This window comes from Coloeus monedula (genome assembly GCF_965178545.1).
Source record: "Coloeus monedula genome assembly, chromosome: 1".
NCBI classification, from domain to species: Eukaryota; Metazoa; Chordata; class Aves; order Passeriformes; family Corvidae; genus Coloeus; species Coloeus monedula.
This window is the reverse complement of record NC_138781.1, coordinates 5,040,162-5,057,800: the sequence shown is the minus strand read 5'-3', so window position 1 is coordinate 5,057,800 and position 17,639 is coordinate 5,040,162. Positions and strand designations below refer to the sequence as shown.

The 17,639-nt window shown below is 37.8% G+C and overlaps 1 protein-coding gene across 1 annotated transcript in view; it reads right to left on the bottom strand.

The window, feature by feature from the left end:
• LOC309579793 (sodium channel protein type 5 subunit alpha-like) overlaps positions 1 to 17,639 on the bottom strand; it is a gene marked incomplete at both ends in the record, with an annotated part of 33,412 nt that overhangs the window by 2,562 nt on the left and 13,211 nt on the right. The window contains 14 exons of the mRNA XM_082293281.1: positions 17 to 287; positions 676 to 776; positions 1,316 to 1,457; positions 2,419 to 2,472; positions 3,066 to 3,344; positions 5,256 to 5,363; positions 5,609 to 5,782; positions 6,440 to 6,594; positions 9,235 to 9,355; positions 11,474 to 11,905; positions 13,553 to 13,906; positions 14,671 to 14,871; positions 15,214 to 15,452; positions 17,265 to 17,391. Of these exons, the coding sequence (XP_082149407.1) occupies positions 17 to 287; positions 676 to 776; positions 1,316 to 1,457; positions 2,419 to 2,472; positions 3,066 to 3,344; positions 5,256 to 5,363; positions 5,609 to 5,782; positions 6,440 to 6,594; positions 9,235 to 9,355; positions 11,474 to 11,905; positions 13,553 to 13,906; positions 14,671 to 14,871; positions 15,214 to 15,452; positions 17,265 to 17,391 (2,758 nt within the window). The remainder of the gene's footprint in view (positions 1 to 16; positions 288 to 675; positions 777 to 1,315; positions 1,458 to 2,418; positions 2,473 to 3,065; positions 3,345 to 5,255; positions 5,364 to 5,608; positions 5,783 to 6,439; positions 6,595 to 9,234; positions 9,356 to 11,473; positions 11,906 to 13,552; positions 13,907 to 14,670; positions 14,872 to 15,213; positions 15,453 to 17,264; positions 17,392 to 17,639) is intronic.

Here is a 17,639-nt window from a genome sequence, read left to right as displayed (position 1 = left end):
AGACAATTTTACTTACCAACAAGTGATATAATAACAACAACTAAATCAAATATGTTCCAGGCATTTGAGAAATAGTACTGCCTCAGAGCCAGCAATTTCAGCACACATTCTGCAGTAAAGATGGTAACAAAGAGTATATTGATTTTGCTGAGCACGTTTGTCTTCGTTTCACTTTGCTCATAGGTTTCCACCATCATCGTGATCATGTTGAGGCAGATGAGACCCATGATGACAACATCAAAGATTTGGGATGTTGCAATGTCGAAAAGGAAGCCTTGATATCTGTTCTAGAGGGGGGGAAAAATACGTCTGACATCAGTTATGAAAATAAGGAGTACTCATCCATACATGTTTCCAACATTTTCAATTTTTATGTTGCAAAGTCACTCAGCTACAGTGAAGTTGGTGAAATTGGAGAGGGGCAGAGTATAAAAATGACACTGAAATCCCTTCCCATCCTGAAGTTTCATCACTTTCAAGGTGAATATAAAACCCAGTAATATTTATGCAGAGAACTTAATGAATATTTAACCCATAAAATAATTCAGTCAATGTGTGAGTATCAATGTAAAGACAGTATGAATCATTTATATGCAATATATAAATATATGCACTTTTCAGTGAATTAAATTGTACTTTTGCAATGCTTTTTCCCTTTGAAGAATTCAGTCTTACCAGTGGTCTTGGAATAGGTTTTTGAGGTTTCTTGGATCCCAACTTTTTCATTGCATTGTAGTATTTTTTCTGTTCTTCTGTCATAAAGATATCTTCCCCACCTAAGTATACAAGGAAATGTCACTGTTATTTGGTGAGAAGAAAACTATTGTACTTAAAATGTCTAAAATTCTCGAAACTGGCATTCCTTCCATTTTTACACCTTGCTGGTACTGGCCCTTTTCATATCATCTAACTGTGTCCGAAAAATCAGTGGCACAAACCAGACATTCACAGAGTAGAAGTCTTGGTGTGAAACTAGGCTCACTCAAAAAGCATGAAAACAAAAAACATGGACAGGAACAAATCTATCCCTGACTTCCCACATGCTGGGCTTGCTGAATATCCAAGATACTCTTCAGAGCACCTGTAGCAGACCACTTACTAAATAACAAGTCTCCTGTCACGCTCAGCTCCCAAAAAGGAGTGAAATTTTAAGAGGCTTTGAAATGTTTCAGGAAGAGCTAGGTGTTCAGGTTACAGGGGAAAAGAAAGGAGAAAGTTATTTCTTGTAACTTAATCATTAATGCTCTGGTAAATGCCGATAGAAATTTTAGATTCCAGGTATAGGACCTTGTTCTCAAAAGCACAGCCAAGGCACTTATCTTTTTCTTTTGTTGGTTGAAGTTGTCAATGATTACACCGACAAAGAGGTTCAGGGTGAAAAAAGATCCAAAGATGATGAAGTTCACAAAGTAGAGATACATATACAGACTGTTCTCCATCTTTGGCTGATCATCTTTCTGCAAGAATGAGAAGCAACTTGAGAAATAACCAACAACAACATGGGCCCAGTTCAGAACAATCTTCATGTTGAAGCTCCTCTCAAAAATTGATTCCAGGAGTAATTATGATTTACAGCCTTACTGCTAATTGTGACAGAAGTGGTATAGTTTAAAACTACCAATAGTGCATAACTCAAAATTTTGTTTGAATATTCTTGACATGATTTTCACAGGCATTGCAGAAGTTCAGTTCCTTCCAATAAGAACAAGAGCTGTAAATTTCTCAGTACATGAAAAATCAAGCAAACTATGTAGAAGTCAAACTCCAAGCTCTTGCCATTAAAAATCTTGGCCTAGATATGTTGTTATTCTTTTTTCTCTTCTTAGCAAAAAACTTCTGTGATGGTTGTTATTAATAAAAACAAAATCAGAAGAAGAAAAATAACTTTTCACATTGAAGAACAAAGAAGAAATACATTGAAACACACACAAAACCATATCAGTATATGAAAATACTATCATTATTTTAATATTTATATTATTATAATATAAATATTATAATTATTATTAGAATATGAATAACATTGTATAATATATATTATTTATATTTATCTGTATTTTCATATATAATATTAGCAGTATTAAAATATTAAAATAATGTAAAAATTCTTTTATTCCTTTGAACTCATAATAAAATTAAGACATCCTCTATATTTCAAATTCTTTCCCTCCAAAGTCATTCCACTTTGTTCTGTTTAAGTGGGTGGATCTAGGGCTGAAACCCTCTCCCCATTGCAACAGAGGAGCTTTAGGATACTATGAATCATTTGCAGATTAAATGTTTACATCATCTGATAAAAAATAATTACTGGAAGTATTTAGCACAGACAAACAGCAGATGTAGAAGTGCAAAACTAATAATGCATTAGGAGAAAGCAGTAGCATTCACCAGAAATGTGGTTTGAATACAATGACTGACCTCTCGTGAATCTACTGCTGCATACATGATGTCCGTCCAACCCTTAAATGTTGCCTGGAATGAAAGATGATGGAAAATGTGTTGAACTTTGACCTTAAAAGTCTTCACATTATTCACAATATCCAAATGACCCTGACTGGAGCAAGAGCCTTTGCTGAGTTCCCAAGCACAAAGCACCGAGCTCTGGCTGCTGCTGTGTGTGAGACATTCTCAGCCTCGTTAGGATATGAAAGCTCTCAAGGGTGGGACAGAACACTTTATCCTAGGATTCTGACAGAGCAAACCTTCATCAGCGTGGTACTTAAGGCCATGCAACCCTCACGGCTGAGCAAATCCATATTTTGACAGAAATGTCACTATTTGCCCCAGATTTCCATCTGAGATTGACTCCAGCTCTCAGGATCACAAAACTGCTAGAGGCTGCAACAGCACCTGCTCACCAAATGTTACTTTATCACCTGGAAAATCACAGCAGGGTCTCATCTGTCCCCCTTTTGCCATTTGTGTGCATGAACAGCCAGCTACAAGGGGAGAGCAAGTTGTAGGATATTTCACTGCTTGCATCACCCTCAGAGACGAGTTAGGAATTGACAAAAGGTCAAGCCCATCTGACAAGGTGCTGACTACTGAGGGTAAGCAGCACTTACCACCTGAAGAAGAGCCAGGTAGCCAGAGCCAACATTATCAAAATTGACTTTAACATTGACCCAGAATATTTTTCCAGTGTTGTTATACATCCCACAGTCTGTTTTGTTGTCGATCGAGCTATTTAATTCAGAATTTTCATCTGTCATATTGACACATTTCCCAAACTTCCCAGCAAAGAGGTTCACTCCCATGATGCTGAAGATGAGCCAGAAGATGAGGCAGACAAGCAGAACATTCATGATGGAAGGGATGGCTCCCAGGAGGGCATTGACCACAACCTTGGGTGAAAAGGGAGAGGAAAAATACACTTCAAAAAAAAGGATGGGCCCGGGTATCTGTAAGCAGTCACTTAGTTGTCTCTGCAAGAAAAAATCTGATGTTTTCCATGTAAGTACTAGAGCTGGCAGGGGGACCTTGAACAATGTCTATTAGGCTTCCAAAGCAAGAGCTGATGCTTCTTGGTCTGCTGTGAGACCCTACTACTACTAAAATGCACTTCCACCCTCTTTTTTTGACTTTCCCTTGGTTCTGGAATAGGAGAGAGTCCATTTGCTTCTTTGTTTTAAACTGTATTAACATAAAATTTCTGAAGTATTCATCCACAAGCACTAGTGCAGAGGACTATTTCTGAGATTGTCAAAAGTAGTTTTTAAAAGGATCAGTAATAATTCTCCACTAGTAATTTGCTTCATTTGCTTTTAGCAGATTATGATTGTGTTTGGGGTCTATAACCATGAGCCAGGTACATTTTCTGTGCTAAGTGCTGTACAGGCACAGAAAAGTGCCTGTAAATGTAGATTTTAACATATGCTAAGACATAACAGATGGCTTCATAAAATGGGGTAAGGGAATGGTGGGAACATTTCTTTGAGTTTCACAGTGAAGGCAGCGAATTCATCTGTGAGGTAGCAAAGAAAAACTTGATGGACCAGCAGAAAAACTCAAAGGCCCTGTGAAGGTTTTTTGGAGACCCTGTCACATACACACTTCATGGCAAGACAGAAAGTATGACATCACCTGTTTCAATTTCAAAAGGGACTCCAGCCATGGAAATTTTGATAAATTCTGATAATTAATTTAATGCCATTTCTGTCTCTCTTCATAGTGTCAAGATTGCAATCAGAGAATTTTCAGTCTCACTTCCAGAATGTATCCAAAAGCAATTCATGTCCCAGCTGCATCGAGTCTGCTTTTTTAGAAGCACAGAATGGTTTTGGCTGGGAGGGACCTTAAAGATCACCCAGTTCCAACCCTCTGTCACAGTCAGGGACACCTTCCTCTATCCCAGGTTTCTCCAAGCCCTGTCCAAAATGTCCTTGAACACTTCAAGGGATGGGGCACCCACAGTTTCTCTGGGCAATCTGAGGAAACAATTTCTTCCTAACATCTAATTTACATCTCTCCTCTATTAGTTTAAAGCCATTGCTCAGGTAAGTGTGTGACAGTGATATTGTTTGCATTTCTATCACCTGTTTCCACATGCCAGAGCACGTCCCACAGACCTGACTTTTGCCTAAATACCACTGTGGTTATCCTACTGTTTCACATTGCAGTGTACAGATACATTTTACCAGATGGATAAGGGAATCCCTCTCTGCATTTGTCCAATGGTAAATTTGTAAATAAATGTAATTCATGTCCAGCAGCACCTCTTTGTTCCAGGTGCTTTTTTGATGGAAAAAAAAAAGCATCAAATATTCTTAAGACAAACACTTTTGCTTTCTGAAAGAACACTATTTGCAACAATAATTTGAGTAAAGTACCTTTTAATAGGCTACAGGTTTTGTAAATCAATCCAGTAAAATCTTTCAGAATTGAAATGACTCCTCTGAGTTGGCTTGCCACCAGACTTCAAAAATTGTAATTGTGCTCACAGTTCTTATTCTCTACTTTATTTTTGTCTACCTCAGTAAGACAGGAACACAAGAATGATTGAGCAGCAATGGAACAAGGTTCCACCTAGGCCAGTTTTAGTTTCAACAGCATTTGGATCAATCACTCCAGGAAAGTCTCTAAGGAACATCCAAGTACAGAAAAACGCAACTAAGGGGGCTCTTTAAAAGTTTATTTTATAGCTCCTAAACTGAACTCAGGGTAAACATGTGAACTTCATAAAGACACAGCGATGAGTTATAAACCTGTTAGGTGCTCATCAGTTCTGACAAGCTCTAATTTGCAATCAGCCTTACCCTCATTCCCTCAAACCGTGACAATGCTCTCAAGGGTCTCAGAGCTCGCAGAGTCCTAAGAGATTTCATGGGGCCAAAGGTACTGCCAAAGAGGTTTACCAACGAGACCTTAGTGGGAAGACAAAAGAGAAGTATGAGCAATGTCCTGTCACCTTTATTTCTGTTAAAAAAAAAAAAACAACCAAAAAAAAAAACAACAAACCAACAAGCAAAACCATACTTTTGGTGCCTGGAATACAATATCCCGACACCATTGCTACAGGAGTTGAGGGCACTGTCTGAAATCTGCATCCAGCAAATAATCAGGGATTCTGCTACTATTCCTGTGTAGAAACAGCAAAGGCAGAACTCACATCTACAATAAGGAAGTCCAGCCAGCACCAGGCATTGGTAAAATACTTCTTGAAGCCATAAGCCACCCACTTCAGGAGCATTTCCAGAACAAAGATGAAAGTGAACATTTTGTCAAGAAATCCCAATATCGCTTGAATTCTTTCTCTCTTATGAATATGGATGTCTTCAAATGCCTGAAATCATAATTGATATAGATAAATGGCAAAAGTCAGAAATGAACCTTACACTGTTAAAGTCACGCAACACTGAGATCTCTTTGTCCCTCAGTTTGTTTTAATACAGATCTGAACATCATCTGTTACTAAAATCTGTGCCAGCTGATAAAAGTATAATTCTCCCTGTGCCTTCTCTTTCTTTTTCTCTATGTAGTACAGCCCTGTAGATGCATCCTTCCTGCACAATGAAATTGTAAGAGGACAGTATATATTTTTAGAAATTTATATCATAAAGCTTGTATATTGAAAAAAACTAAGTATTTTTTTTCCAAGTATTAAGAAACACTTGTTTGTTTTAATGGTATAAAATTTCCTTAATATTTCACAATTGTGACATAACTTCCTGAGAAAAATCCAGTACACAGCCAGAACAGAAACAGCTTCTGAGATTTATATATTCTTAGCTTTGCTCATGCTCTCTTATAATTTTTAAAAATATCAATAATAGATTTGCAATAATTAAAATGGTGAATAAATGACTGCTATTTGAAGACTCTTCCCTCGTTATGAGTTCAAAGATATTCACTGTGTTTGCTGCTAAAAACAACTTATCTGGGTGTAAATTAAAGCCAAAAAATCCTTCTGAGTAGATACATGAAACTGTGCTACACAAACCAGGGCTCCACTGCTCAGAAGAATCATGAATACGATAAAGGATTCAAACCAAGAATGTTCAACAATCTGGTAGCAGGTTTTTCTCAGATTCCACCAGGTTTCTCCTCCAAACTTTACAGCACTACCCAGGCAACAATGAAAGTACCGAACACAACCTGAAAGTGAGAGACAGCAATGAGTGCATGGAAGGAATGTACATGAATGTGAAGGCATGGCCAGGAAACTTCTGGGGATAGGAAAAAGTCAATGGTCACAGTTACTGCATCGTTGTTGTTGGTTTTCCCTGTTTTATCAAGAGAAAAAAAATTGGAATACATCTAGTTTGTCTGGTAGTTCCTATTTATATACTCAGTAGGGAGAGCCCCTTTGGACAACTTTCCATTATTTCAAGAGCTTTCTGGGACACTGGACAGGCTCTCACTGACCTGAGGTTGGGACACACAAAACGTCAAGGCCATGGGAAGAGTCTTGATACTACTAAAGCCCTTCTCAGTTTCTGCACACTCTTTGGAAAGCAGAGGTGAGATGCCCCTGAACAAAAAGGCTCGGGAACAGAGGAGGCAAACAGTTGTCTTCAATATTACAGCATTACACTGTGCCTTGTGAGGTCTATTCATTTATTTATTTGCTTCTGAATTTTATTTATTTGCTGATTTTATACCATAGAACCCAAAAAAACCATGTCATGTTCTAGCTGATACATAGACCCCATAAAATGAGACGTCTCCTTTCCAGCTCACCAGATTCCTTCTCACAGCAGACGATGCCAGGGCCACCTAATATTTCCTGATCACCCATTTACAACATCCTGGGTTTGCTTGCTTATTAATTTTTTCACTAATTAATTCTCTTTGGCTAACTTTTTCCTTTCTGTATTCTCTGCATTAATTCATTTTCTCACTATGGCAAACAATGTCAGTCAGAAGGCTTCTGTCATTTCCAGGCATGGAAAAAATAATGTGTATGTATGCAAAATCTTATACATCAATTATATAGCAACCTATACATAACTTGCATCTATGATAGGCTATAATACATGTAAAAAAATATTCATATTCTTTTTATTGCAATATTCTCCAGTAATGTGGATCTGGAATTTGAGGCAAGGAATGGCACTTGCACAAGATAAGGACTTTGGGAGGGGTGGAGGGTGAAATCTGTGTTAGGTAAAGGCTTGCTGATTGATTTCTCTCATGGTTTTGCCACAACAGGCACATTCCAGCCAGGGACTACAGAGAACAAAACAAGACATTTCACTTTTCTTCTCTGCAGCAGGAAAAAAAACAAAAAAAACCCTTTATTTATTTTGTTCTAACATCTGAACTGGCACAAAAATGCCATTGATGAAGTAGTTAAAAAAAAAAGAACAAAACAGAAATCAACTGTTGCTCAGAAATCTGACTTGTGTGTTATTAATGTAATATTTGTGGGTTTCCTCTTCTGAAGAAATCAAACTGCAATGTAGATATAGTGGATCTCCCTCAGGATTTATGATGTAAAATGTAACTGTAAAAGTATTTGTATTATTACTACTCAGAGAATACTTTGCATTCTGGAATAACATCTCTATAGCTTCAACTAGTCTCTACATGCTTAACTGTTATTGATTAAATCCTAAAACTGTGGATTACAAGTTTCATTGACCCAAAATAGGCACAACACCACCAAAAAAAAAACCAAACCAGCTTTGCAGAACATGGCAATAGTGTCAGCCAGATTTGATTTATCTGAGTTCTCCTCACATAAAAATATCCAGGATGTGGTGGTTGAATGGGAAGGCAGTGAGGGGGGAAAGGGTTTGCCTTTGGGAGCCCAGGGCACTGTGGGACTGGGAGCTGCTGGGCTCTGCAAGGCTGGAGGAGTTCCTCCTGCTCATTTTGTGGTGCAGCACAGCCTGGGTAAGTGGAAAAGAATGGAATTGAAGAAAATGGATCGGAGATGGGGAAAACGGGGGATGAAATGTGTGTGGAAATGGTGATGGCCAGCCAGGCTGACTGGGTGAGCAAAGATGAAGCTGGAGCAGCAGGAAGAATTTCCAGTTTTAATTTGTTTAATATAACACACTTGTCCACCACTGCTGGAACCCCAGCATAGAAAGCCACCAAATATGTCAGGATTGATATCATGAAAGTCACCATTATTACATACTAGGGTAGGAAGAAATCATAAAAATACTGACCACATCCTAGAACAACTTGCAAAGCTAGATGATGTTGTGTGAAGAGTTGAAAAGAAATTATCTGATTTTTGGAAGATATTTAAGGTCCCTTCCAACCCAAGTAATTCTAAGATTCTCTGATCATCACCCTATAGAAATTCAATTAATCCTAGGACCTCTGTTGCTTATTTCTCTCCTTTCTTTGAGATTGTCCATGAAATGTTATTCAAGGAATACTGCTGCCAAATATTAATAAAACTGATGTTCCAAGTGACCATTGTCAGGTGAGACCTGATCACATACACTTCTCTCATGTTAAACCTCCAGAGTGACTTGGTTGCTCTGCAACTGAGTGAAATTCACTTCACTTCACAATCCTATTTTTTGGAATGCGGTCTATGCCATTGCCCATGTCCCAGATGGAAGCAACTGGCTTTTAGGGGAAGAGCTTTTATTTTTCAGGTGTCTCAGTCTCTATGTTGACTAGAAAGGGACAATGATTTGGACTATTTAGCTTATTTTCAGATAACTAAAATTAACTGAAAATAATCTGATCCTATTGGCTCAGTATCACTAGAGAAACAAGGTGAGATTTCATTCTTCTCACTTCCCAGTAGTGAAACCGTGAGTGCCTTACCTTCTGGAAAACATTGTTCTGGAGTCTTGAAGTCTTCAGAAAATTCTGGAATCTGCTTTAAAACATCTTCAGGATTTGTAAGATCCACTGTGCTGACTTCAGAAGAGCTGACACTGTCCAACTACCGAGCACAGTAATATCAGTTACTGATTCTTTCTAATTCCGGTCCATGAATTAATCCATGAACAAATAAAACTCAAAATTAAAGCTTGGTTGTGTACTAATATTACAAGTAGTATTGATAATGGAATAAACTTTGTGACTTTAAAAGGTACAAGCTTAGAAGTACCAATGGATGCATTCAAACAGAGGCCAAAGCTCTATAATTACAATATCTATCTACATGAACCAGATGTAACTGCCTAATCAGCTGGGAAATTGAAGGACTTTTAAATTGCATATTAGTGTATGTAGTTCTCAAAACGGGATAAATTACTTGGGTTAAACCCATGAAATCATGGAAATTGAATGAATCACATGCATTCACACAGGAGATCCAGATAAATATATCTGTTGTCATGCCAGGAACTGAGCACCCATGAGAGTATTCCTGAAGTAGAAATTGGAATTATACACTGCATTCTTCAGTTACAAAGCTTTTTGCCATCCCATTAAACCAAAGACAACGTGTTATGAGTCAGCAATTACATACTCTCTGCTTTTGTTCCTTCATGTTTCCATAATGCTGTTTTTTATTTCTTTGAATGTATTCTATATTCAAAATTATTTTTAAAATACTGTAAATTACTAACTATCATCTTTAATGACATAGAGAGAAACTCATTTCAAGCATTATGTTTCTTGAACCCAAGATACTTAGGATACAGGCAGACTTGATGGAATTTCCCACATGGAAGCTTATCTTTCTTTGAATATATTTTCAATCCTCCTCCCCTTTTTTGGTGGACTCAGATTTAATAAATAGAAGGTATCAGAGAGTATTTTATAAATTATTCATAACCATTACAAAAATTACATGTAGTTTTCCCATTTCTACATACTCTCTTTCCTACACTTCTATTTTTCTTTAAAATAAATACCTAAAAATCCTTTGATTTTGCTCACAGAATTCCAGCTCCAGTATTGGCTTTGGTCCAGACAGACCAGCTACTGCAAGTTCAGAGCTGCTTCTGGCACTAAACTCCACTCTGGCAAATCCCTGAACAGGAATATGCCTGTATTTGACCAGTTTTGGAAAGACAACATCACTGAAAAAAAAGATTGTTACCTCTTTTTCTTCTGGTGATGACAGTTCACCCTTCCCATCCTTTCCTAGATAAAGCACACTGAATTCTTCAGAGGAAAATCCCGATCCTTTACTCCAGCTGCCGGAATTTTTTATTCTGTCTCCTCTTTGCCTCAGGTGATTTTCATCCTGAAATTAATCTGTGGATTAGAGGGGCTTTCTTTTGCCTTTTATGGAGTGTACAATAAGCTATAAATTTCATTTAAAGTGGGAATCTCCAGACAAGAGCCATAAGGAAGGATCATACTGAGTCTCTGATTTTACCTAAGGATAGAACTTTTTCCCAAAACAGATGCAGAAATTAAAGGATTTTGGTGATCTATCCAAAAGTTAAGTGAGAAGTTTTACATAGGAATTAAGAGGGAAACTTAAGGTGGGAAATTGTGATACCAGAATGACAATTGTGATTAAAACAGAACTGAAAAATTCACAGAGCACAAAGAAATAGGGTAAATATATGATGTCATATCAAAAATATGTCCTTAGTAGAGCCACTCCACACTTAATCCTATCCACTTCTAGTAATTACTACATTCTACACACAGCAAGGACAAAGTAAGAAGCAGAGCTATAAATTCATATTCTGAATCCATGATAATGTTCTGTATGCAGAACATGTATTTTTACTCTTTTGTGCAAATAATCCCAAACCAGTTGACATTAGTCACATAGATTTTTACAAAAAACATCCAGGTTCACCAAGGACTATCACAATTACCTGTGTGCACCACAGCATGTCAGCTAGGAATTCCTGCAACAATTTTCTTTTAAAATCATGAAAGAATCTTGGTTTTAAAAGGCTCCAAGTGACGATTTACCCTTGCTCTAAATATTTTCACTTTTGGTTCTAGTTCAGAACTTTGTAACTCTCTGGAAATGGATCAACATATCCCACCCTGTTCTGCTAGAGACCATCTTCTCCCACGCATCCCTCCCTCCCTTCATCTCTCTCCATGATTCTAGTGTTCCAACACAAATAAAGGAATCCATTACCTGTTTGCTGTGTTCTGTGTCTGTAAATGAGCTCAGTTTATCGTCATCTTCAAAACCCTCACTTGTATTCTCTGCCTCAGCAATAGGGACACAAACAAATATATTGGGGTTGCTAACAAAGTCTTCAAGACCTGGGCATTTGTCCCTGTTTTTCTCAATCCATTCATTATTGTAATTCTCTTTACAACTCTTTGTTTCTGTGCAAGGAAGTGAGTTCTGTGCAGTCAATCTGATTTTCTTCCTGTGTATTTTCTTTATCTGCCTGAGCTTCCTACAACAGGCATCCCATGTCACGCTCTTGACAAAGTGGAATCCCTTGCGGATCCGAGCGAAGGCAATCCGAAGATTGTTCATTTCTCCATCATCCTCTGTTGTCTGGAGACTGTCAGTACTAAAAGAACTCAGCAGCAATGCAATGAAAAGGTTGAGAACCTGAAAGAAGTTGAAATAAAAAAAAAGTTAAAAGTCCGGAGAGTAGCATTCAAAAATCTGAATTCTAACTTTGAAGAACACAGATGCTACCAAAGTTCAGTCTCTACTGAGCAAACCAAGAAAACCAAGGTGATAAGGAAATGACAGCGACTGATCACATTTTGGTTGATAAAATCAACTTCTCTGTCAGAAACGTCAATGTTCCCATTGCCCTCCTCCCAAAAAAAGTAATTTAAAATATCAGAGAAAACAGACCTGTGTGTGACAAATGCATTACTTGGCCAAAGCAACTTTTCAAAGGTTAAAGTAGTAACATAGATTCACATCTTGTCAGTTTAATAATTGTCTCTTCATTCTTCAAATTAGAATTAAATCAGGCCTTTGTAGAGTTACTTCCAGAATTCTGTGAGATCAGATTCAGGCCCAGAAATTTCCTCAAATCTGCCACATTATCACAAAAATCAAAACCAAGAGAAGCTTGAATTTCCCATTTTTTAAGTACCTTCAAATAAGGGGATTTTAAAACCTCTGTTTGTTTCTTGTTTGTTGGCTTTTAAGGGAATGTGAGAATTTAATTTTTTCACTAGTGTTTTTGTTTTGAAGGGGATCCGTGTATCTTAACTTTTATCATGGCAGAACTGGGTAGATAACACCCATGAGCCATCCAAGGACCACAGGCAGTGGAGAGTATCAGCCTTCCAGAGATCAATTCATCCCATCTGTCTTAGTTATTGACTTTAGACTGGAATAAATCTGTCCCAGATACCTCTCTCGGCTTCCTTGGACCATAAGAAAGCCTGGACAAAAAGTGCAGGCTAAACACTTCATTGCTTGACTGTTAACGTTATGTGATAGAAATATCACTCACAGCATTTCATCACTGACATCAATCCTGGCGGTGTGGAACAGGCAGGACATTAAATACATATTTGGTACTCAGCCACAGAACAGATATTTCCCATAAAGGTCTGCCTAGAGTTAATTATGTTCAGACTATTTTTTACAATTAAGAGAAATTTGTATATGAACGAAGGATGCGAGGAACAAAGTTACTAAAAGAAGATATTTATGACTTGGGCATTAAGAAAGGAGAGCACAGGTCAGGAAGGCAGGCTTGTTTCAGCACAGAGTGTGAGGCTGTGTAGGTTATGCCATTACAGGATCTAGCTCTTGGATGTAAATGTACTTAGAGATTCCCAGAGAAAATCCTGATTTCAGTGGTAGCACTGTAGATTCTGCCATTTGCTGATAAAGAACTCAGTACTTGCGTGAGATCTTAAAAATAATTAAATAAAATTGATTTAGAGAAGGAATTAAGCACTTGGCCTAATTAATTCAAGCAGGTAAGCCATAAGCCTCACTGATTATTTACATCCAAATCCCAAGATGTGAAGAAACAAAGCTGCCTGTATTGTATTTACCATGAAGATATTCCTCGTCACATTGCCACATGAAAAGGTCAAGTGATGCTGTGTGCAAAGCACACAAAATGGGAAAATACAGGCAATGGCTCAAAGGTGAAAGGAAAAAGAAACTAAAACATAGATAGGTAACTTTTCCACCTGTTTTTAGGCAAGCTACCTTTTGTTGACAGAACAGCCATTAAGTGGAGTCCACCATAGACAGGATGATGAGAAGGAAACTTACCACTAAATTTCCTATCACCATGACCAGCAGAAAGACAACAAGACACAGTGATGGTTCAGCAACCACCATGCAGTCCCACATGGTCTCAATCCATTCTCCACACAGAATTCGGAAAATGACGAGGAATGAATGGAAAAAGTCCTTCATGTGCCAGCGTGGCTTGCAGTCTTTGTTTATTTTAGAGCAGTTGAGCACATAATTTTTCCCAAAAAGTTGCATCCCTACTATAGCAAAAATGAAAATGATGATTGCCAGGACGAGGGTCAGATTACTCAGTGCTCCCAGGGAGTTACAAATTATTTTAATTAGAGTGTTTAAAGTTGGCCAGGACTTTGCCAGTTTGAAGACCCTCAGCTGTGTAGCAACATAAAACATAGTGTTAGACATCGGTAGAGATAACTCATCTTTGCACCATGCAAATCCTACAATAGCCAAATTACTGATATTCGGAATTATTCCAGCCATGCAACATTTGTGGCACATTAATACTTTTTAAAAGTATTTATAGATGTTTTTTCTTTTGACTGGGCAACATTGCAGACATAAATTAGTCACCTCATAAAGGACCAGACTAAATTGAGACCCTGATAAATGCTTGGCTCACACAGGGAAATGTCCATGCAATGCTCTTGATGTAGATTATGGTGTTTAATTTACATGTAACACAAAGGACCAAAAGTTCAGGGACTGCTGCTGTAGCACTATGAAAAGAGTCTATCTTTTGATAAACCAATTTAAATCCATCCCTGCTATATGAAAAAGATACCTTAACATCATTTCCACATCTCTTTAAATACTGTTTGTTTCTGTTTGACACTTTTTTTCTTAATTTCCTGTGCTAGTTTTTAATTATTTGCTTCAGTTTTATAACATGTCCATTCTGGAATACTTTTTCCTTTGAATATTTCTCAGTGTATTCAAAAGAAATATACTTATTAAACTCTCACTCTAACATCACAAGGAGTTTGAGTGTGTTTTTTATTCTTAAAGCCAAGATGAGGAAATAAAAATAATTTGGGTAAAAAAAAAAATCATTTCTTTCCTCCTAACTACAGAAGTATTCTCTATTAAATTCAGAAGATAAAGTTTCATACAACTGAGCATGCATGAAGCATTACCAGTCTGAAGGATCGTAAAACTGACAGGGTTCCTCCTTTTCGCCTTTCTTTCTTGCTTTTGTGTTTGGGGAAACTCAGTTCAATTAAACTCAGTGTCACAATGACACTGTCAAAAATATTCCAGGGCTGCTGAAAATAATAATAGGGATCTAGAGCGATGATTTTTAAGATCATTTCTGCAGTGAAGATTCCTGTGAAAACCTGTGACAAAGAAACAGTAGCATCAGCCTGAAAGTAGCCATGAATTTATCTTATCTTTAGGTCATGTTCCCTCAAATAACATTCATGGACAAGTTAATAAAACCCGTGTTTATGAAGTCCTAATGAACTTTTAATTAAAAGGAGAGGATTGTTTTCTGCCTTCTCAGGAGCATGCCAAAGTGTGTAAAAAATCCAAGAGTCGTCTATATTAGAAACAAAGTTTATAAATGCAGAGTTTGCTAATTTTTAATTTTTACTGTTACTCTTTATGTTTCAAGTAAAAAGACACATCAACCAATTAATTAATCCTATAAAAAGCCACGTAGCTGAGAATTTGCTTACCAAGTTGCCTATTTTAAGCATGAATTTAAAAGTGGGTGACATGTTATTGTGCTCCAGTGCCATGAACAAAGTGTTCATCACAATGCAAAGGGTGATGGTGAGATCAAAAAAAGGATCCTTTATGAAAGCAGCCACTTTTTCCTTGATTCTCAACCAAAGTGGACAACAGTCCCAAATTAGATACTTTAAAGCAAAGTTCTTCAGGCGTGGTGGGCATTTCCTCTGAGCTTCTTCGTGTTCTAAATGCAAAAAAAAAATCCTTCTATCATTAGTTATCACTGAGCAAGATGGTGAAATGACAACTTCAAGCATTCAAAAGACCAGAGAAGAAAAAGGAAACCTCTCATCTCTCATAGAGCATGAAGCTTCCCTGCACTTTTTACCATTCATGTGGTTCTTACATCAGCTGATAAACACGAAAATAAAAATTCAGAGAAAATTGGATTCCAAATTCTTTCATGAGCACTTCCTTCAAAAGCCGTTGGAAGGAGTTGTATTTGTCTCAGACTGGTGCTACAATAATCTGACAATGAAGATATTTGTGATGCAGAGGCCTCACCACAGCCTCTCATGTTCTCACAGGACAATAGAGCAGCTATGGCACTTCCCACCTTGTCCTCATGTGAGTGTCTGGGACAACATCTGTGTCACACCCACCAACTTTATGTCTCCCTTGACTCTCAAGGCAATTTAAAGAATCAGTGGCAGACACAGGAGCTCTGACTCTGGCAAATCCAAACTGTCTGAAATTTGGCCTTTGGCCATTTCTACGGGAAAAGTCACAACTACCATTTCCCAGCTGATGCAAGTTCCAGACATCTCCATTTTCCATAAGTAAAACTTGGGACAGAAGCTGTTTTGTCTTTGTCATTTGCGTCTTTTTAATCAAATCTAAATCTCATAACTTTTCTTTCTTCACCATCAATATTAACAAGTCCTTCAAAATGCTTTCGACCCAGCTTAAGTCCTGTGCAAATTCATTGACCAACGGGAGCTAGCTTTAAATACAAGCACAGTAGGAATTACTCATCTGGTTTTCAAGGACCTGGAAGCTTTTCATAGATGATCTGGATCTGACTCATTTCCTTTTCTTAATTGGACTTGTCCTTATTTCTGTCCTCTGTTTAATTTTCATTTCTTCTCCCCCAGGCTCAAGTACCAGATTGCACCCTACACCACTTATTCCAGAGTGATCACGTTGACTCAATCCTCACTTCAGGTTTGGCTCTTGTCTTCCTCTAGAGCTACAAGTCCTGTTCCACTCCACTTCGCAGCTCAAACTGTGCAACAAAACCCAGATCTTTGATAAATTACACTGCAAAGCAAAGCTCAACTGGATTTGTTGCAACTGTGACTCTCCCAAGAAAAAAAATCTCCTAAAAAATTAAGGAAAGGGACCTCCCTGCCACAATGGTACCCCCCTGTTAAGTCCCATACTTGTGATCCAAGAACTGGTGGTAGAGCCCCTCAAAAGAGCCAAAAGAAAACAAAAGTTCATAATCCTGAATAACTTGGACTGAAAATTTTCAGCAAGATCTGCAACAAAAGTATCAGTCATCAAAATATCTATCACTGATTAATTCCCACCAAAAATTCACACGGGAAGGTAAGTTAAAGGAATAAAATTGTGAGGTTAAGTATTCAGTATCCAAGAATAGCCACAACTAATTTTACTTGCATAATCTTATTAACTGTTGAATTCTGCATACCTGTGTGTCTGCCACTGACCCAACAGAAATCACAGGATCAGGAGGAGAAAACCGTGTCCCAGTCCTGCAGGTCAGATGATCAGAAACACCTTCCACCCACTCTTCCAACCCCCTTCACTGTCTGTCCTACAAAATGAGCCTTTACAATAGGCAAAGAATGTGTTCCAGTACATAAAGACATATGTATAAGACCTTTTTTTTTTTCCTAAAAAAAGTCCAAATTAACAATGAAATTCCTAACTACACACCTACAAATCACTGCTAACCTTTAAGAAGTATATTTTGTTATTTCATGGTAGTGTTACCTTAAGGTTGAAATAAACTTAATGAGGAACCACTTACCCTCCAAGACACTGGTAATTATGCTGACGACACTTGCTGCCCTTTGTCTCTGAAGAGCCTCATTAAAGTACTCCGCTGACAGATGAGGAGGTAAATGCATCATGCTGCTCTCATTATGCACAGCTGGCTGCTCAGAGAAGTAAACACGATTAGGGAGATACCACAGGAATGAAATGAGCCAGGATGTGATGATGGGTAACTGTGAGAGTTAATAGGAAAAATGACACGCAGCCAAATAAATATACCTTCTTACAAGATGTAATAGATGGTGAGATTGAAGGTCCTGCTCTGTAATGGGGCTGCAGTGAATGGATCTTGCAAGCCCATAATACGGGGCAAGCACAGCCTTGTAAATGAGTGCATGAGGGGAAATAG